The sequence below is a fragment of the Panthera uncia genome (genome assembly GCF_023721935.1).
Source record: "Panthera uncia isolate 11264 chromosome A3 unlocalized genomic scaffold, Puncia_PCG_1.0 HiC_scaffold_11, whole genome shotgun sequence".
Taxonomy (NCBI): Eukaryota; Metazoa; Chordata; class Mammalia; order Carnivora; family Felidae; genus Panthera; species Panthera uncia.
Genome location: NW_026057578.1, coordinates 84,257,296 through 84,278,493, shown reverse-complemented (window position 1 = coordinate 84,278,493; position 21,198 = coordinate 84,257,296). Strand labels below are relative to the sequence as shown.

General features: G+C 40.5%; 1 protein-coding gene across 8 annotated transcripts in view; it reads left to right on the top strand.

Moving 5' to 3' along the window:
• The window catches only part of AAK1 (AP2 associated kinase 1), a 180,425-nt gene that overhangs the window by 151,510 nt on the left and 7,717 nt on the right, over positions 1-21,198 (top strand). For 4 of the 8 annotated variants that reach the window (XM_049651583.1, XM_049651581.1, XM_049651582.1 and 1 more), the window contains 2 exons: positions 7,474-7,575; positions 8,594-8,695. The exons of 2 other annotated variants lie outside the window; for them this stretch is intronic. In XM_049651583.1, the coding sequence (XP_049507540.1) occupies positions 7,474-7,575; positions 8,594-8,695 (204 nt within the window). Of the gene's footprint in view, positions 1-7,473; positions 7,576-8,593; positions 8,696-10,083; positions 10,195-11,929; positions 12,041-12,958; positions 14,870-21,198 lie in introns of those variants that run through there. 2 more of the 8 variants (XM_049651589.1, XM_049651588.1) reach the window with 1 other exon arrangement.

Below are 21,198 nucleotides of genomic sequence, written 5' to 3'. Positions count from 1 at the left end.
TACCTCCTGGTTTATGGTAGTTCATCATCTCTCAAAAAGTCCACAGGAAAAGCTGTGTTTTCTTAGTGGTTTGTTGTGAAGGTAAGCATTCCTCTCAGAGCTATCTGCCTGGCATATCCCTCACTTCCAACTGCTATTTCATGATATTGAAAAGTCCAAGGTTGATCACCTATGTGTCTTTGCTCTGGAAAGTTTCTCTTTCCACAGATTCAGTTCCCTAAAATGAACCTGGAATGGGGCATGGTGGCTGACTTTTGCTTCCATCTTGCAGATGTTACAGACGGTTTAGTGTCTAGTTTCTCAATGACAGGAACTATTTAGAGTGACTGCATTTTAAAAACAGCATCTCTCATCACAAGACTTCAGACAAGATGTAAATTTCCAAAGCCACAAAGCTGTAGCAGCCAAATCATCTTTTCTGATGGGGGCTGGCATCAGGCTTTTCCTGTTCATTAGGTCAACCTGCTTTACTGTTCGTGGTCAAATTCCTCATTAGGCCTGGAATGGCTCTTGAGCAAACCCTTAACCTTTTTAGCCTCTAAATAGATACCTATCCTCTCTTTTGATGTTCGGAAAGAGAGAAAGCTCACAACTTGTACTATATTCCAGTCTCCCATCAGGAAGCAGTTTTGATTATCTAACCTTAGATGCTTTTATGAAGGATTTATTACCTTCTTGCTTTGTGGTTGATACTTTCAGTAAGTAAGTCTTGAGAGAAACCTAAGAGAAGACTTTGGAGTGGATTGATTCCTACCTTTTCCTCTCTTCCCTAGTCCCCAATGCCACTTGACTTATTATGCTTGAGAGGAGAGAGGAAGGTGCTCAAAAGATCCTCTTTCTAAGTCTGCTCTTAATTTTTCAAAGTACTAGCAACCCTCTCCTTTAAAAGCATTCTCAGCTTCCACTGGCCGGGCTAACTCACTCTGTGCCCACTTTGCTTCATGGGTCCACCTTCTCGGTCCTTTCACCGTGATTTCAGCCCAACTCCATGCTCTTAACCTGACTCATTCTTATTTGGGAACCCTAGAAACTTGAGAAAGAACTGAGTATAGTAATGGGGATGTGATAAGAAATACCACCAACAGAAAAATATGAGTAGATATTCTTCATAAAAGAAGAGATAGAAATTACCAACAATATATATATATATTTTAAAGTTCATCATTATGATGAATCCAAGAAGAGCCAATTATGAAACAATGGGATGCCATAACCTCTGCCATTAGCTTGGTAAAGAGTGAAGACCCCACCACCTCAGGCTTGATGAACATGTAATGAAATGGACTACACTCAGATCCTAATAGTTTACTTTCTCTTTTCTTTCCTAAAATATTATTCTGAGAAAATATGGGTATGCTGAAATATTTATGAAACAATCAGAATTTAGAGGGAAAGATTGGAGGGGTATTCTCTAAAAACTGTTAATAGCAGGTATCTCTCGAAGTGAGATTATGGGTCGTTTTTACTTTTACCCTTTGTTTTCTCCGTATTTCCCAAGTTTCCACAATAACATGTTTTACAAAAGTAAAAAGTAATAAGGGATCAAACAAGAAACATGTTTTTTTTCCTTTTTTCTCAATGTAATTTTATTTTAAATTCCAGTATAGTTAACATACAGTGTTACCTTAGTTTCACATGTACAATATCATGATTCCACAGTTCTGTCACCCGGTGCTTATCACAAGTGGACTCCTTAATCCCCATCACCTAGTTCACCCACCTCCCCTCTGGTAACTGTCAGTTTGTTCTCTGTAGTTAAGAGTCTGCGAGGCACCCGTGTGGCTAATTGGTTGAGCATCTGACTTTGGCTCAGGTCATGATCTCGCTGTCTGTGAGTTCGAGCCCCGTGTTGGGCTCTGTGCTGACAGCTCAGAGCCTGGAGCCTGCTTCGGATTCTGTGTCTCCCCCTCTCTGCCCCTCCCCCACTCACTCTCTGTCTCTCTCTCTCTCTCAAAAATAAATAAGCATTTAGGGGCACCTGGGTGGCTCAGTCGGTTAAGCGTCCGACTTCGGCTCAGGTCGGGATCTCACGGTCCGTGAGTTCGAGCCCCGCGTCAGGCTCTGTGCTGACAGCTCAGAGCCTGGAGCCTGCTTTGGATTCTGTGTCCCCCTCTCTCTGCCCCTCCCCACTCACGCTCTGTCTCTCTCTCTGTCTCTCTCTGCCAAAAATAAATAAACATTAAAAAAAAATTTAAAGATTCTGTTTCTTGGTTTCTGGGTTTTTTTCCCTTTGTTTTTTTTTTTTTTTTTTTTTTTTTTTTAAACATCCATTTTTTTTTCAAATGAGGATCTAGCTTAAATATTCCCCCACCTTCTCACCCTGTTCCCCTGGCCATGGGTGTCTGGGCTGAGTTTGTGTGTTGAACAGCTGTCTTGGGGCAGTCATCTTCCTTCCTGCCCATTCTGCCACGGTGCCCTCCAAGGGTCCTTCCCCACAGCCGCTGCCATTTCAGATCTCCAGTTTCTTCTCTAAGCAGTCCATCTTCTAAGTAGCTGGTTAGTTCCTGCTCCCTGTTTTTCCCTTGGACGATTGGCTTTTAGAGGTGGATAGGACCTTTAAGTGTATCTTCATTTTATCATATTATCAATAAGAAAAACTTAGATCCAGAGAACAATGATGGTTTGCCCAAAGTGTCACATCAACTTAGTGCAGAGCCCAGGTCTCTGTCTCTTTGTGCCTTTTCTTTCTGTCTGGCGGACCATGCTGCCTCCTCTCACATTTCACTTCATTCAAGGAATTCTGCTTTTTCTGGTCTCATACCAAGGCATTTGAGTAAAACCTGGACTCTCACCCATTCTCACTAGTGTTATCCCAGGCATCTGTGGCGCCATTAGATATCAACAGGTTGCAAAATGCCTGTGGAGAACTTGTTTGAGGTTTGGGATCTTAATGCTTCCTGCACACGTTCCTAAATTTACCACTCTCTTCTCTGCACTGCTCCTCCCCACCCATCCCCTTCATGCCACATAGTCTCAGAGTGTCTTCATAAAACAGAAGTCCTAACACGAGTGATATCAAGGCTGGCCCTTGATTCACGTGTGAGGCCTGCAGGCTGTGGCTATAAACTCTCAGCCTCTTGTAGCCTTTCTCGTGCCTCCCATGATACCCTGTTCTCAAGTTCTTCATTTACAGTGACCAAAAGTGAGCCGTAAAAGCTTGAGGTGTGACTTCTTCTAATGGCTTTACATTTTAAAGCAACCAAAGCTTTAGTTAAGCCAGAGGACTGAATCTCTAGTGTGTAGAAGGTCTGGGCCACAGTCCTAGCTAGCTCTGTGGCTGACCCGCTGTTAGCTCTCAGGCAGGTGGCTTCACCTTTCTGGAGCTAGTTTCTTCATCTGTAAATGAGAAGGCTAATTGAATAAGATCCGAGGCTCCTTCCAGGGCCAACATGTCTTTGATAACTTGGCCGTTGGGCATGGGACCATGTCTATGTGAAGACCTGTTCTCCTGTGTCAATGGAGACAGGCAAACCCTGTAGGCAGCACGTGAGGGAAACCGTGAAATCAAGTGCGGGCTCTACCATGTCCCATCTATGACTTTGGGCAAGTCACACATTCTCACGGTGTCTATGTCCATTCTTCTCGACTCTATCAGTATTCCCACACCCAGGGTGTTTTGTGAATAATGAATGAAAATGTTTGACCTTGAACTGCAAATGGAAGTGATGACGGTAGTTCCGGTGGCACCTGGGCACCCGCACGGAGTAACTGAGAGTCTTCTGTCATTTCAGTAGTGCTGAGGGTGGGACAGGCTGGTTTTGTACATGCTGTCCACCTTACTTAGGCCATGGCTCTGTGCTCCCACTCCTAGTCCTCTGTCTGCTATTGCTCTGTCCCTGCTCCTCCTTCCCACATTCCAGTATTCGAGTGTCATCACAGATCATCCATGTGAATAGCATGTTACTGTTTGGTCAGAAGATAAGCCTCTCTACATTTGGCAGCTTAGCCCATCCCCACCCTATTCTATCTCACCACACAACACATGCACACATGTATGCACACACACACTTTTTTATCCCCTCACATCAGCTTTTTGCTAACGGCTAATGAAAATAGTCGATTCTTGCTGAGGTACCTGACTTTCCACTTGATCGCCCATTCTCCCCATCTCCCCAGTGAGGCCACAGACATGTGACATAGGGTATGAGAGGAAACTGAGAACTGGGGGTACAGAGATTAATAACATACCTTCTCCGCCTTCAGTCACATTGTAAGGGCTGCAAGAGAAGAGAGTGCAGAGGACTCCAGAAGTTTCCTGATGTGGCAGGGAGGACAGGGAAAGGCTTAGAAGAGATGATACTTGAGTGACCAATACAGAAGGATGGTGGGAGGTATCTCCCATTTTACAGTTGAGGTAATGACAGAAGTTAAAGGAACAGCCTCACGGTCACAACCAGTCACTGGAGTGGCTAGAATTCACACTCTGAATGTGGCTAGCCTAAGGTTTTGCACCTGGATAAACTGCTGTATGAAAGATAAGCAAGTAATTTGGGGTCATTGCTTTTTATCCGTTGCTTCATAAGATTGCAAATATATGAGTGCTGAAAGTGAAAGAAGCAAATAATTCCGTTTCTGTATGTGAAAGAGGCTCTTTTGGGACTAAAACAAAAGCCAGTGTTCAGAATAATCAAAATTTGGACTTTTTGGGGAAACATCTTCTTTTTGCCAGTATGCTAAAAATTGTCAGATATTTTTAACATCTTGTCTGCTAATAGAATGTTATGCACGATGCAAGATTAATGCTGATGTGATTACACTGGTATGCTTGGTTAGTACCCTGGGGTTTTTTTCCCTGCTGTTGAAAAGTTGTTTTTTTTCCTTCCTTCCTTTCTTCAATATAAATCAGGTGTAAATGAGCAATGTAGCATATTGTCATTTAATTCAAAGATAACCTACATGCCATATACTCCAAAGATGGTAAATTGGTCTCACATATAAAAATATCTTTTTCGGCAGTATATTAAGTGGACGAAAGCAAATTACCTTGCCAAGACACTAAAATCCATTATTTTGTTTCATCTGTGTAGTTATAGATCACCTTAAATTACAGATCACCTAAATTTCAGTTTCAGTCACTCAACGAATATCAATTTCGTCTTTACTTGATTCCTGATAGCCTGGAAGAATGCAGATTCATTAAAACGTTATATACACATACTTGAACTTTAAGTCACTTCTTTTTCTCAAACATTTTAATTTTAGTTTTATCTTAATGGCATGGTATTTCTGTGATAGAAAAAAAAAATGTCAACAGGCTTTAACTGGGCAAGTTATAGAATTTATGTGGCCTTGACCTCCTTGCAAGTAAAAGGAGGTTTGAGACCTTAATTCCCTTCTTTCTGTAAGATTCTACGACTCATTATTTTGTTTCAAGTTAATGCTCTACCATTAATAAGTTGAAGGTAAATAGAGATTTATTGATGGATCAAGGCTGAAAGAATCATGAAGGAATCTTAATGTGTGCACTTATCACACATTAAGTTATTAGGTGTGACAAATCTGATGGCTTCTTACGTCCTTTTGTTTCTTAGCCAAATGACATCAAAAGTAATCCATCTTCAGGTGTATGTGAATTTCATGAGATTTGACCATAGAATGATAAGAGTGCCAGCCTGTCACATAGTCTCCGTTGGCAGACAATAACTGATGGTTGAAGTTAATTTAGGCATATTTTGATTCACTTGCTGAGTTATAAACCATTTCTAAATGCAAGTCCAAAAAAAATGTTCACAACTAAGGAAGGGGTATGAACGTATACTTAAGTACATGGATATGTTTATGGCAGCTTTATTTTTAATAGCTAAAAACTATTAGAAACAACCAAATGTCTTATCAACTGGTGAATGATTGAATAAAATGTGGTACGTTCATACAGTGGAACACTCCTACCACATAAGACAGAACAAATTACCAATACATGCCACACCGGGGAGAAGTCTCAGAAGCATTATGCTAAATCAAGGACATCAGACCGAAGAGACGACATACTGCATGGTTCCATTTATAGGAAATTCTAGAAAAGGCAAAGCTGTAGGGACAGAAAGCAGATCAGTTGTTGCCAGGGCCTGTGGGTAAAAGGAAGGCACTGACCAGAATAAGGCACAAGGGTATTTTGGGGGGTGATGGAAATGTTTTACGTCATTTCAGTGGTGCTTACATGAGTGTGTACGTTTGTCAAAACTCAGCAAATTGTGCACTTGAAATTGTTGACTTTTATTCAGTGTAAATTATACCTCAAAAAATTTTTTTCTTTTTCAAGTTTTAAATTCCAGTTAGTTAGCATACAGTGTAATATTAATTTTAGGTGTAGAATTTAGGGACTCATCGCTTATGTACAACACCCAGTGCTCATCACAACAAGTGCCCTCCTTAATACCCATCACCCTTTTAACCCATCCCCCCTCCAACCTCCCCTCCAGCAACCCTGAGTTTGTTCCTATGGTTAAGAGTCTGTTTTATGGTTTGCCTCTCCCTCTCTCTCTCTCTCTCTCTCTCTCTCTCTCTCTCTCTCTTCCCCACTATGTTCATCTGTTTTGCTTCTTAAATTCCACATATGAATGAAATCATATGGTATTTATCTTTCTCTGACTTATTTCACTTCGCATAGTACACTCTAATGCCATCCTCGTTGTTACAGATGACAAGATTTCATTCTTTTTATGGCTGAGTAATATTCCATTGTTTGTTTATATATATATATATATATATACACACACACACACACACACATATATACGCATATATACATATGCATATACATATATACATAAACACATGCATATATACATGTGTATGTGTATATATGTGTACACACACAAATCACATCTACTTTATCCATTCATCAGTCAATGGACATTTGGACTCCTTCCATAATTTAGCTGTTGTTGATAGTGCTGCTATAAACGTCAGGGTACATGTGCCCCTTCGAATATGTATCTTTGTATCCTTTGGGTAAATTTTTATACTTCAAATTTTATTTTATTTTTTTAAATTTTTTGAAACTGTTTATTTTTGAAAGAGAGAAAGAGAGACAGAGCACAAACGGGGAGGGGCAGAGAGAGGGAGGCACAGAATCTGAAACAGTTTCCAGGCTCTGAGCTGCCAGCGCAGAGCCTGCTGCAGGACCCAAAACCACGAACCATGAGATCATGACCTGAGCCGAAGTCAGACGGTTAACTGACTGAGCCACCCAGGCGCCCCTATATCTCAAATTTTAAAACAAACAAACCTAGGGAAGTATCTTGAATGACTTACAAAATGAACCTCAGTTGGGGAAATAATCATTTTTAAACTTTGAACTTTGAAAGCTTATTTGTGATTAACAGTAAAAGATAGTAACAGTATTTATTTTTATGAGGAATCTATACAAAATTTTGACCCCAAAATGTGTTTGCATAGAAAATGATAAATGTTCAGCTTGCTTTAATATCTCACTGCATTTTTGCTTTCTCTTTACCTCTCTGCCCAACCTAGAAAAACTAATTGAGGGACTCAAATCTCCTGACACTTCTCTCCTGCTCCCTGACCTCTTGCCTATGACAGACCCTTTTGGTAGCACTTCCGATGCTGTAATTGGTAAAGTCATCATCTCTGTTTCTTCAGCCCTGCATGATCTATGTGTCTGTTTCGAGAATGATAACTACCTGGTTAACAGATCCCTATTGAATGGCCCTGCTGGGGAGTGGAAATGCCACAAAGCCTCCTTTAATCTCATTTGTTATCACCCCAAATGAAGTGTTTTCCCCTGCCTTTCCAGGGGCACCACACTGTTATTTTTGCTTTGCTTGATAGCCTGAGATTTCCAAAAGGAATTTCTTATGAATGAGGAGGAATGGAAAAATTCACATTTAATTACAAAAGCTTCATGAAAGAAGTTGCTTTCAAGCTGGGACCTTACCTTTAGCAGATTCTTTAGAAGGCCTCTGTATGTGCCCCGTATCAGAAACAGAAAACACTTGCCCAGTGGTGAAGCCCCATGAGTAGAGTCCGGGACAGGGGCTTAGTCTGCTCAGTTTGGTATTTCCCTGTGCTTCTACAGCAAGGCAGGCATGAACTACAAGATGTGCAGGGCCCCTGTACTCCAGGGCACATAGTCCTTGAACCCAGGAAAGCCATGACCCTGTAGAGATGGGCCTTCAGCTGCAGGATGTGACACAGTGCAGAATACCTCCCGGCCACATCATGGGGTGGGATTTCAAATGGACTAGTTACCTTCGCCAGGCACAGAGGATGTCTGCCCCCAAGTTTATCCCTTAAGAAAAGCAAAATTACCAGAAGATACTATGGTGCCTTTCAGCCTATGTCTTCTGACATGGAAGAAATCTGCTGGGTGACTCGTGTTCTACACTTATCTATAAAAACTGAAACTCACCAAGATTAGTTATAGTGGTTAACCTTGCACATGCCTGCTCAATCAGTGAAGCCCAGACACTCAAAGCAGCAGAAATAAAGTAACTTACTGTGCTGTCCATCTTGCCCGAGACTGGCATTTTAGACACCTGTAGAAGGAAGCCTTCACAGAATTGTCTGAAGAACGTTTTGACTCCTTTTCCCTTACCATCTGTTCTCCTTTCTTAATGCTCTCTCACAAAAGAAAAAGCCGATGTTGCTGTTGAGAGTCTCATACCGGGACTGGAGCCCCCAGTACCCCAGCGCCTTCCATCCCAGACGGAATCTGTGACCTCGAACCGCACAGGTCAGTCAGGTGTCCTGCAGCTGCAGGGACTGGTCATTGTTGTGGCCCTCGGAGCCAGCCTTTCCACCTGTAGCAGATGATTCTGGGCTTAGTTTGCAGCCTGGTTAGTTCCTCCTAGAATGGATGCTCTGTATGGTTACAGCCCCAGCTTCTCACTGTTTAGTGACGTGTTTCCTTGCTAAAGAGCAGAGTGCTTTTTGGAGCCATGTTCTTTATAGAGTGGTCCTTGGGCTTTCTCTGGTTACAGTGTTTATTTATTCAAGATTCTTTTCACTGGTGGCAGGTTCCCTCCACCTCCTTCCCCAAAGAATTCCGTTGAGCTACAAGGATGGCCTCCGCTAAGGTGTCTGTTCAGTCTTTCTATACAACCGTGTCAGTGACTTCATGGAGCTACTGCTCTGTGTGTTGACATTCTGTCCTCAGCACAGTGCTTTAATCCTAGATAGGTGGTTTGCTGTTAAACTGTAGGCAGAGTTGAAATCTTCCCTGGATTCAGCATTGCTTTCACCCGAATTTCAAAATTCGCTCTTAATAGAATTCCTCAACTGCCCATAAACACAGAGTTGATAACCTGCATTTTTATCGAGTCCATAGTCAACCTTGGTAAAGGAGTCTGATTTTCTAACTTGGAACAGAAACCATTGGAAGTCTAGGAACTGTGAAAATAAACTTACATTTAAGTGGAAAAAAAATGAACATAAAAGATAATGTGGTTCCTTTCTCTTGTGCGTACTTGACTGTTTTCTCTTAGAAAACTTTCCCAGCGAACAATTTGTATGTGAAAATACTTGAACTCTGAAGTTTGCCTTCCTTCTGTTCCTTAACTAAAAGTGAAAGTCATGTGTCCAGAGGAGCAATTCAAATTTAAAGAATACTAGTAAGAAGCAAGATTGTTTTGTTTCAAATGGGGATCTAGTTGAGTTCTAGAAAGTATTGTTTAACCATGTCATATTCTGCTAATAATAAGTCAGGGACAATCCCTAGTCAACTTAGATACTTCATCCTATAGTACCTTTTCCCATAAATGTTTAGGGAAAGTTTAAATGAAACTCTTTAGTTGCAAAGTCCTTTTTCCCAAATAGCATTTGCTGAGAACTAAGTTGCTAAAGTTTTATTGGCATCCAAATCACATACTTGCTTACCCAGCAAACTCTGAGCAAAGAATTATTCCATATTTATATGTTAATGTTAAGAGAATCTAGAAATATATCTTACTATAGATGAAAATTTGGCGGGCTTAATATGTTACTTTTGGTTTTCTTTTCTCGCCTTGGCTTATATGTATAACATGTAAATGCAGTAACTTAAAGGCTAAGATCTAATCTCATGGTATTGTGTGTGCCATTTAATGCCATCACTGACCTGGGATGCTGTTAATCTGGACTCAGATTCTCTCACCGGGGAAGATTCCCTGATTGATTGCTCCTTGCTTTCTAACCCTACTACTGACCTGCTGGAAGAGTTTGCCCCCATAGCGATATCCGCTCCAGCCCATAAAGGTAAATGCTTTCCTGTCCTCTGGGGCACGTGTATCCTTAAAGGAGATCTGAATGATTTCTGAGAATTTTTCTTACCAAAAGTCTTTGGGAGTGAAGTTTTTTAGCCCCCTCCTCTATATGGAAAACTTGAGTTTGTACTCTTAGCCTCTGTGTTAGAATCCCTCTCAGGAAGAGTACCTAATAAGGCTCAGACAACAGGTTGGTGTAGGCATTGCTTTCTGGCAGTCTCCTGGAATGCACATAGTCCATGGTCTCCATTAAAGGCAGAGCTACGTACCTTTGCGGTCCGCGCATGTAGATGGTTGCGTTGACTATCCACTGACTCCTTTTTATTATTAATTAATACGATACTTGTTAGCCTGAGACCTTAAAGTTGTTTCATCAAATCCGATTTAAAGTTTTTGAGTAGGGATTGCTATGTTTAAAGAAGCAGGCCAAGTCCTCAAAGTCAGTCTTCAAAGATTGAACTTAACAAAAGTTTCGAATTTTGAGTCATGATTGGTTACTAGATTTCTCTTTCTGATCTACCATTTTCACTTCTTACTCTTGGGTTAATACTGGTGTGAAATGCTCCTGGACAGAAGTAGCTTGAATTGGGCTCTCTTCAGTGAGTTGTTCATAGAAGTGAGAGGCACAGAGCCTGGCTTACTCTATGCAGGCATTCACTAACCTTCTTTCTGTACTTGGGTAGTGAAATTGGTTTTCTGGAAGGAGCACATATATAGAAGAGGAACAATGTAAGTTTCTTCTGAAGGAAATTCAAGAAGTAAGCCTCCCTGAGATGACTAAAAAACAGTTAGTTTGGGGCTCTCAGGTGGCTTAGTCAGTTAAGTGTCCAACTCTTGATAACAGCTCAGGTGTTGATCGCAGAGCTGTGGTTCAAGCCCCTTATTGGGCTTCACGCTGGGCATACAGCCTACTTAAAAAACAAAACAAAACAAAATTAGTTTATGGTTTGCAGTGGTAAGAGCTGAGGTTTTGTTTTTACCCTTGACAACATTAAAATGATTATGTTTTTATAGAGGATGTGTTTTTAACCAATTATGTCTGGCAGGAGTGTGTCAGCAGTAATGTGTAATTACAGAGAAGCATCATTTGCAGAATAGGTGCTCAGCTAGCGCTTGTGCTGGTAGGATAGTCTTTATCAGAATGGAGAAGGATATCTAACAGACTTCTGCTTGAAATCTCAGTGCATGTGATCTTGGGCCCCAACATTCCCTGAGGCATCAGAGTTGTTGGAAAGTCTTTCTTCCCAATCATAGGACAGCAAGTCTTTTCAGAAAGATTTTGTTTGCCTTGTATACAGCAGTTACTACTAATTACCTCCCCCCTGCCCCTAACTTTGAGTTTCTTGAATATTGTTTGTTAGTCAGGCCCCTTTTGCTCAATAAGGAAGATAAATGACTAACTCCTGTGCCTTTGTGAATTACTGACGTTGAAGAGAGATTTCACAATAACTACAATTAAAGGTCTTAAAATGGTAGTAGAGATCATTCTATAACCCTTCTCCCTAATCATTTATGAAAGTCTTAACATGGCCAGCCTGAAACCATTTTTTTTCTGTTTCCCTATTTTTCAGTTTTGCTACCTTTGTTTCCACTCATGAAAATAAGCATTTTCATCTTCAAAAACAACAGTGATTGTATAGGTGGAACTTTATGCCTCTGACATGTTCTCTCATTTGCTAATCTCTGCCTCTGTTGTTTCTGCTTGTGTACTTGCATTCTGTATTAAGCTGCAGAAGATAGTAATCTCATCTCAGGTTTTGATGTCCCTGAGGGCTCGGACAAGGTGGCAGAAGATGAGTTTGACCCTATTCCTGTATTGATAACCAAAAACCCACAAGGTAAGAAAGAGAGGATGGGGAAAAGAGAAGAACTTGGCATCACAGCTGTTTACAAAATAGTAATGTGCCTAATCTGCAAGAGGGAAGAAAGCATCAACACTTAGTGAAGGGAACTGGGGTAATGACAGGCCTTGGGGCTGGACCAGTATAAGATAGAGACACAGATACAGATGGAGATGTAGTTATCTTAAAACGTCACTGTGGTGTTTATTCAGAGAGAAGAAAAGTATTTAACTCTTTGACTAAAACCCGGTTTTACAAAGTATCAAGCCAAAAATAAAGTGACCTTTAGTCAGTAGAAACCTGAAGTCATATATACATATATTAAAAAAAAAAAAGCACTGAACATTTTTTAGCACGATTTGAATAACCTATGATAAATATTCTTCCCAAAGAGATTAAGCATGGTGCTTTGATATCATTTGTATCTTTTGGACATTTGTGGAGCATCTTTTTTCCTCTTTGATGGATTATAACCATTTGAATGTGCCATGAGACACTGAATTACCATGGGACCATCTCTATATTTCTTAAAGCATGTTTCTATCGCAGTGGTCTTAATAACAGATTTTTCCCCAAAGCAACAGCTGTTGATTTTTACTTTATCAGGGAGATGAGTCGATATCATGAGGAAGTTAGTGTACAGCCAGCAGTTCTCAGGCAAAATGTATAGGCATTTGAAAACAGGATCCTCTCTGCAAGGTGTTCTGCCTGTGGTATGGTGTGCACACAGTGCCTGAAGTTCTGGTGGGAGGTGGTGCATATCCGACTCATATGTTTAAAAATCAACACGTAAGAGTTTGCAGATGTAAATTGTTGCTTCTCTAGGGTTTTGTTTTGTTTCTCCTTTGCTTGCTCTGCACATCTAAACCTTAACCCTCTGTGTTTTGTACTGAACTCCTATTTCTCCGCTTCCAGGTGGGCACTCTAGAAACAGCAGTGGGAGCTCTGAGTCCAGTCTTCCCAACCTAGCCAGGTCTTTACTGCTGGTGGATCAGCTCATAGACCTGTAGCCGTGACCCAGTAGCAGATGCAGTTCTGTAACCTTCATACCGTAATATACATTTTCATTACGGAGTTATAAGAAAAATGATTTTTTAAAAAATCTGCTAATAAGGGGCCCTCCAGCCCTTATCTCCTACCCCTTGCCTTCTCCTGTAGAAATGATAAGGAAAGAAAATCACTTTGGCCCTCCAGATATTCCTTGGCCAGTTCCTCCCTGTTAGTTTGCTGTGTTTTCTCATTACCCCTCTTCAATAGCATTATCTTAAATCAAGCGCTAGATGCCATGAGCTTCACCTCTGCTGGAATCAACTCCACCAAAAGCTTAACTGTAACTGAAACTAGTGAATTGACACCTTTGTCTCATTCTTGCTAGGAATGGCCTCCCACGCCAGTCCTCCCAACCCCTGTCTCCTTTGGCCAGATGCTGATGAATGTGTTTCTCTGTTTTTGCTTTTTACGCTGCTGCATTATCATGAGGACATGGCTTCTTCAGTTGGTCTTAACTCTAGGCAGTAGCCTGGAGATGAGTGTGTGATTTAAGAGAGGGTAAAACTGACTGACGGATGGGATATGTTTGAAAAGAGAAATTGAGCCCAGCTGTAGCCAACCAGCTTTGACCTTGTTTGATCATAGACTTAGCCAAGGGATTTTACACCCCATGCAACCTGCCCAGCATTCATCCAGCATTCTGGCTTCCATTGAACCGTGATTTCTCAGATCTGGAGACGTGACTGCAAGTACTTGAGATCCTTGGATAAAATGTGTACATTATATAAAACCCAAGTATTGCCATTCCTTTTCATGTTAACTGTCCCAAGCCGGGATCTCAGAATTAGACCAAAACAAGACAATGGTGGTAATATGATACCTTTTATTAGAAGACTTTTCACTGGGGGGTGGATGGGGGAGGGGAAGGAATTGTAGCAGAAACAGATGTATTTTTCTTGTGATTTTTATTTTGAATCAAATATTGTAAATTGTGTATAAATGAAGACGCTGAATAGTTCTGTTTCCACTTGGCGTTTCAAGTCTGATATCAGGTGTCTGTACAGGGTTTTGACCTCTTTCCCTTGTATAACTACACAGCAATTCTACAGTGTAACATATGGAATCATTTTGAGTAGACTTGTGTGTTGCTTTAAGCTTTCAGCAGGTCCTCTGTCTTTGTAGAATAAGCATGTTGTTTATTTTCAGATAATCAGAAATAAGTGTGCCTACAAGCTGGGCACAATTTGACTCTGGCTACTTACCTTTCTTTCTCTCTGATGTTGGAACTGAAGGATGCAGCCAATGAAATATGTTCAGTTGGTTTTCCTTGGCTTCCTAGATTAAAAAACAAAACAAAGCGTAGTTCCTCACTAACCTTAGAATATTGTTCATAAAATAAATAAAGGACCCTGCACTGACATGACAACATGCCTCATGGTCACCCTCTGTATATGTACTTACTCATTGAAGTGTATCTTTTTTTCCTTACATAGAGAGCAATTTTATAAAATTGCCCTTTTGAAAAAGAGGTGGGCACAGAGCAACCCACTGTGGTTCTCTTCCTCGAGTGCCGTTTTCCATGATCAGAAGGGAAACTCTTAGTTGATCAGATTTGTACAAATAAAATTCCAAGCCCACTTGCCTGTTTCTCTATCTAGTACTTTTGTTTCTCCTTCCTCACGTTAGCACTTTAGTGGGGGGGGGGGGGGGGGGGCGAGTTGGGCGGCAACAACAGCCTGCAAAACACTGCACTTTGGAGGTCAAGCTTTGACCCCAGAAATGTGAGAGCAGCCTTTGAAAGGCAGCGGAGGAAAAGTCTGAATCTTTCAGTCTTCCTCCTGACTTTAAATACTTCCTGTGCCAGCTGAAACTAGATGAGCTAAGTAAAGCCCTCTATTAGGATAATGGATCATTTCCAAAATTGAGGGAGGCACCACCTTCCTGCTGAAGATAAAAAAAAAAAAAAAAAAGATATCCTTGAAGAGCTCTCCATGATTGGATAGTAGTGAAAATGGGACTCGGTTTGCACCTTTGTGGACAGGAATATTACTGAAGATCAAAACTGTATTCTTTTTCCTGGACATAGAAAGAATGTATAATCTAATGAAGGAAATGTTTATTTTTAAATAAGAACAATGTTTTATGCCTATGTTTTCCAATTTGATTTTTTTCATACATATACATGTTAGAAATATAATGAAATATCTAGTTTCTCAATTTAATTGAAACCATGAAGAGTACAGTTTAGAAATTAGGTATCTGTAAATTGTTCCTTTCATGTATTACCCGTAATCACATTGAGATATATTATCTAGTCATCTGGCTCAATAAAGCTTAATGGAGACTGTTAATGAAAATGAACAGACTAGCAGCCAGAGACTGGATGGAGGAAGTCTGAGGGAGATAATGACATGAAATCATCTTGGGTTTGTTCTTTAGGAATGGGGCCTCAAAGAGAAGAACTATTTTTCTGCTAAGGTATCCATGTGAGTGACTCAGCAAATGGGACCTCCCTTAGTTTATAGCTTCATCCCTAAGCTAAAAGGGTTTATTTGATATGAGTGAGGTATGCTGATAACTGGTAGACATACAAACTCCACAAGAGGGATTGGAGAGACCAGTCTCTAGTCCATCCACTTCATTTCACATGGAACCTGAGGCCAGGCCGGCTGAAGAGGCCTGGGCAGGACAGGCCAGGTCACTTGGGATCTCTCCCTGACCTTTTCCGGTCACTGGCCAAGCAGCCTTCAGCAGGCTCTTCACTTCTAAGAGCTATTGTTCCTTTTTTATACAATGATGAGTTTGGACTAGATGGTCTTTAAGCGTATGGAATTCTAGACTTCTACGTACATACTATTATGCTTTGGAAGGACTATGAAGGATTTGTATAATCCGGATGTTCTTCAGTTACCTTCTGTAGTTCTTACTGTTACTGTAGCAGTATTTACATTTTAGAGAATTATAATGGACTTTTTACTAACTTGGGTTGCTCTTTCTTGGTTAACTGAATAGAAGCCTGCATTACTGGACAGTTTGGGACATAGATTCTTTTTTTTAATATTACTCACACACCCCTACCTATTCCAACAAAACAGTGTCAGAAGATTTCAATTCTTTTAAAACATAAAATCAGTGATCTGACACTTAAAAATGGGCAGATACTATAAGCATATGTTTCTGATTTGCTTTAATCCAACTGTGTAAGAGTAGTAACTATACCAGAACACATAACAAATTGTTGGCGTTTTTTTTTTTTTTTTTCTTTAAAGCATTCAAATAACTAGATCACCAAATTCAGGCCCCAGTGTTTCTAAAAACACGGGACTCGGAGGAGATAAGGTTTAAATAGACACTTCTAACTCTGATCATAATTAATGACTTCTTTAGCAGACATACCAGAATTTTGACAGCTAATTGAGTGTTGTTCCATTCAAAGGCATCTGGTTTTACTTGGGAAGCTAATACTTACTCTAATGATGCTGCCATCATTTAAGTTATTTTGAAACTCCTCTCTTTAGAAATACCATCAAGGAAGGTAATAAGGTATAGGAAAATCAGTTGAATTATTATCTAATTAGTATTGCTTTCAGCATCTGGAAGCATCTCTTTCTTGATCTTTTTCCATGACTCCTGGTTTAGGGTAACATTTAACAAAATCACCCACCCACCTCAGATGAAATGTGGTTACTATTAAAGACAGTAAAAGGAATAATCCACAGAAAATTCCCAGAGAGCAGCTTATAATGGAAAGCGACAACTATCATTCTTAATTTCCTTGATCCTCTGAATAAGGGAACTTCCATAATTTCACCTGTCTTTAGTAGTTTAGAAAATGGAAAGATGTGGATTTTAAAATACCTCCGAAAGAGGTTGTCACTTTGTTCAGTGTCATTTGATACTGGACTTGGCTCTTTCTGAAGTAGAATTATAGAACTTGGATTGCTAATAATTACAGGGAAACAAACTCAAGAAAAATTTTCTCAAGATGAAATAATTAGTTTTGTTTATAATACTCTTTTCCTGCTCTGCTGACAGGTAATTGATCATTTTGATTTGAACTAACAGTTTTCCCCAAGTCAGGAACAGTCTGCCTTCAGCAATTGTATGGGAAGGGGAGGACCTTCTGGGTTGACCTTAGCCCAGAAGTATGGAGGGATCTGAGTTCACCTGAATAAATGCACACTATAGGTATCTTGGGCCAAAGTAAAGTCTCCCATGATGATGTTTGTCTAAATTTCCAGGAGTCTTTAACTTTCTGTGACTGTAAGATTACCAGGCTCGTGTAGCCACTAACTTAGTTTGGGGACAAAAATGATAGGATTGGCCAAAGTACTGAATTAAGTGAATTAGAGGCTGCCAGGCAGAACAGAGATACTAGCAGAGGGATATTTAAAATGAAATCTTTACTGAAACACTCCAGATAATATAAAACTGTCTTTTATTCCTCTCTAGAGACTATAATTTTACCAACACAAAGTTAGTCTTTTCATTTTCCACCCTAGTCATGTTCCTGAAGTTGGATGTACTTGGGTTTCTTGAGTCAAAATGAATCCCAGATGGCCTCCATTTCAAATAATCTGTAACAAGATACTACTTTGTTTATCCCGGGTTTCCTTTCACCAAGGTGAAGGAGTTTCTTTGGGTAATGCTAACTTATGCAGAGTTGCCAAATGGTGGTAGTTGCTTGAATGGAAGACACTTCCTTGGTTCCCACTTTGATGGTAGTATCCTAACCTTACTCTTCTTCCTGTGAGTATTCTGCTCTACCCTATTGCACCTCCCCCCCCCACTTATCACATGGTTGTATATTTACCACAGGTCTTTATCATGTCCTCCCTAAGAAGACAAAGCAAACAGGTACACGAAGCTACCTTGTACAGTAAAAATATGAAATTTAAACACTGCTACGCAAATATTGTATAAAAAAAAGTCTGTAAACAATTTATTATGTAAACATACAGGGGAATAAAGACTTATCTGTTCAACCAGGAGCCTGATGTTCACAGATGTAAATAACTTAAAATAGCTGCTGTTTTCCTAATCTGAAAGCCTACTTTTGCACGAAGGATTTAAACCCATTGTTGAGTGGCAGTAAGTAGCTGTGCACAAGGGAAGTGCGGACACCTGCTGAGGACATTTTAATGAGTCATGGCTACCATGGAGTCAGGGAGAATAAAACCCTCGTGAGCCTGCATTTGATATGACGAGATGCGGGTTTGAAAACGGAGCACAGATTTGCAGCTATCCTCCTCTAATTTAATCTTTAATATACCCAGGCCAGTTTAATTAAACATTTTATGTTGGCCACAGCAGTTTTATGCCCAGGGAGAAATCTCATTTAATTGCTCCACTGGCTTGAGAGGCACGGCATCACTGGCCCATGCTGGCTCCCGTCAAATCCCTATTCCCCAGTCATGGGTCTTAATACCACTGCACAACATATGGTAGAACCCTTAATTTTATTATCGAAGCTAAAAGGTCGTGGAAATTATTAATTTGATGTACACCTCTTGATTCCCTGATTTGGCTCCAAGAGTGTGACTTTCAATTGGTGCTGCATTTCTGGCGTTCTTATGAAGGGATATTTTGCTATTTGCTAAATGTATGAGAAGGTTTCTCAGTACTCCCCAAGTCTTCATTTTTCCGTTTTTAGCAAGAATTATGTCTTTGATACTCCCTGTACCTGTTATTTCAGTTTGTAGTATGGAGGAAAGAAAAATTCTGGATTGTGCATGATATATTGCACTAAAGAGTATCCAGCCTAAAATTTAAGTCTTCAGATTTTGATTTTTTTTTGAAAGCACTCTGATGACCCTCTCACTATGTCCATCACATAAAATTCCGAGGGTAAACATACCCCCAATCACTCAACACTGATGGTTGCTTTGGAAGTTAATAGGCAGTTAGGAGAGTTGCTAAGTCATCAGATACTTTTGGGGACTTCTTTCCTACTCTGTCAAGCATATGAACTCTTAGGGAAATCTATACAATTTGGAGCCTCAAAATAGACTAAAATGGCATTATCCCTGATAGAAGTTTCAAAAAGTGTGCTTAACCTTAACTTTGCACGCAGCCCTACATGAGAGCAAGAAAAAGAAGCATGTCTTGCCTTCTTGCTTAATTTAACGCACAAAACCACAATGAAAAGGGACGTGACACAGTTTGAGGGAATGAGAACAAAATGCCCTACTTTAGGCTTTATGATATGAAAGACCCTTGGGCAGACTGTAGGACCATGTCCTGGATTTAAGCCCTCCGCCCCTCAGGGACAACGGGCTAACTTCATTGAGCTCTGTGGTCATGGGGCATCTGCTATGCGTGGTTGGTTACCAGAGGAACGGGGCCAAGACATGAGGTTAAATTAGTGCAATTCCTTCATTGCTAGTAGCCAGACCTCTGCAAACATGTTTTCCTAATAGTGCAAGGCCATCCTCATCTACAAGGACTGTTCACCTTGAAAACATGTGCTTTCCCTACCTTACTAGAACACACTCATTCCAGAAAGAACCTGTAACTGCCAACAAGACTTAATGTCCATCTTCTGCTCACAGTTATTTAGAACCTCTCCTTCTCGTGACCATTTTGTTTCTTGCGCTGAGAGAGTGTGGATATCTGTGCATCCCCAAACTCACTGGCATTCTTTGGTCTCCAGAATGCCTGGCTTGGAGAGCTGCAAAGGGTAGTTGCTCTCTGCTGTAGTCACACCACACCTTCTCTAAAAAGAATGAAGAGGTTCAGAGACTTGGCCTTCTCAGGAAAATCCTTTAAATTAGTTTTCCAACCCTAGAAGGCAGAAGAATGCTGAAAAATAGAAATGGATCTGGCCTTGTTTTGAAGAACAGGAAGTAAGTTTTCCCTGCAAACTCAATGTTATAGGGGTTTTGTGACTGTGCTTGTGAATTTTTAAAAGTTCTTGAAGTTTTAGGTGTAGTTTTCCTATTGCCATCAAAATCCTAGAATATGCTAGTGTGCCAGGTTTCCAGCCGACCAAGAACCCACTTTTTAAGTAATCTAGAAAGGTTAAGCATGTTCTTCCATCCTGTCCAGCTCTGGATGTGGGCATCTCTACTTGGTACCTGATAGTTCTTGAAATGTAATCTAAGACCGCAGGCATCCGAAGTGCCCCTGGTTCTATAGGTAGCTGCTTTTTGGCATTCTCTACACACAAACTGATCTGACGGAATTCAATTTAAATTTCCCCAAAACACCAACTCCTGTCAAACTGTTCAGTTTTCATTATTGATGGCTATGATGCCATTATTAGCTTGACCACGCAAGAAAGAAGGTGTTCCGTTTACTTCCTGTCAGCCGACTAATGCTTTCAAGTCACCGTGTAGGTACACATACTAAAGCTGTCGCTCAAAGAAAAAACTTATCCTCTTCAAAATCATATTCTTCAAACACTACTCAGAAAGCCATTTGGCACCAGTACAGAATTTTACTTAAAGATTCTAATCAGGAATTCACTGAATGCATTTGAACTCTTAGAAAATGAGGGGGGCACCCACCTTTTTTTTTCTTTCTGAAAACGATATTTAAGGTGAGAGCTGTTTAAAAAGAAGCACTGCTAAAAAGTTAATAGAATTCCGAGAAACGAGTATTTTTGTACCGTATCTTCTAAAATGTTCCGATCTCTCTCTACATCTCTTTGCATACAATGTAATGCCTCTAAGTGACTGGTTTCCCAATAAACTGATTTTGATGCCGCTTCTGCTGTGTTCTGTGTGCTTAATTCAAGCAGAAACCTTAGCAGGGGATAATTGTTAGCAGAAGTTTCTACTAGCTAATGATTTGCCTGGAAGGGGAGAGGGTAATGTGGGGAGGGGATGATGGAATTACCTCTGTACAGAGGTTCCAAGTCGTCTACAGAATCCAAACCATTGTACCAAATGCCTGGTGGGTTGGGAAACCCATGATGAAATGATATCTTTACCCCCAACCACCCTTTCTCTGGATTCTTCTTGCTTAGTTACATATGCCTTTTTCCTGCCCTCTTGCTAACATGTGCCCAATGACATACTCCTAACCTGCTAATATTTCTTGGAAGGTAAGCTGTCTTGCATTCTGATAATTGTCTATTTGATTTTAAAAGCCAGAGCACCCTGAGGCACCTCTATCTAGATAGAAGTAGACTGGTAGATTAGAGTTTGCAAATATTTCTGTAA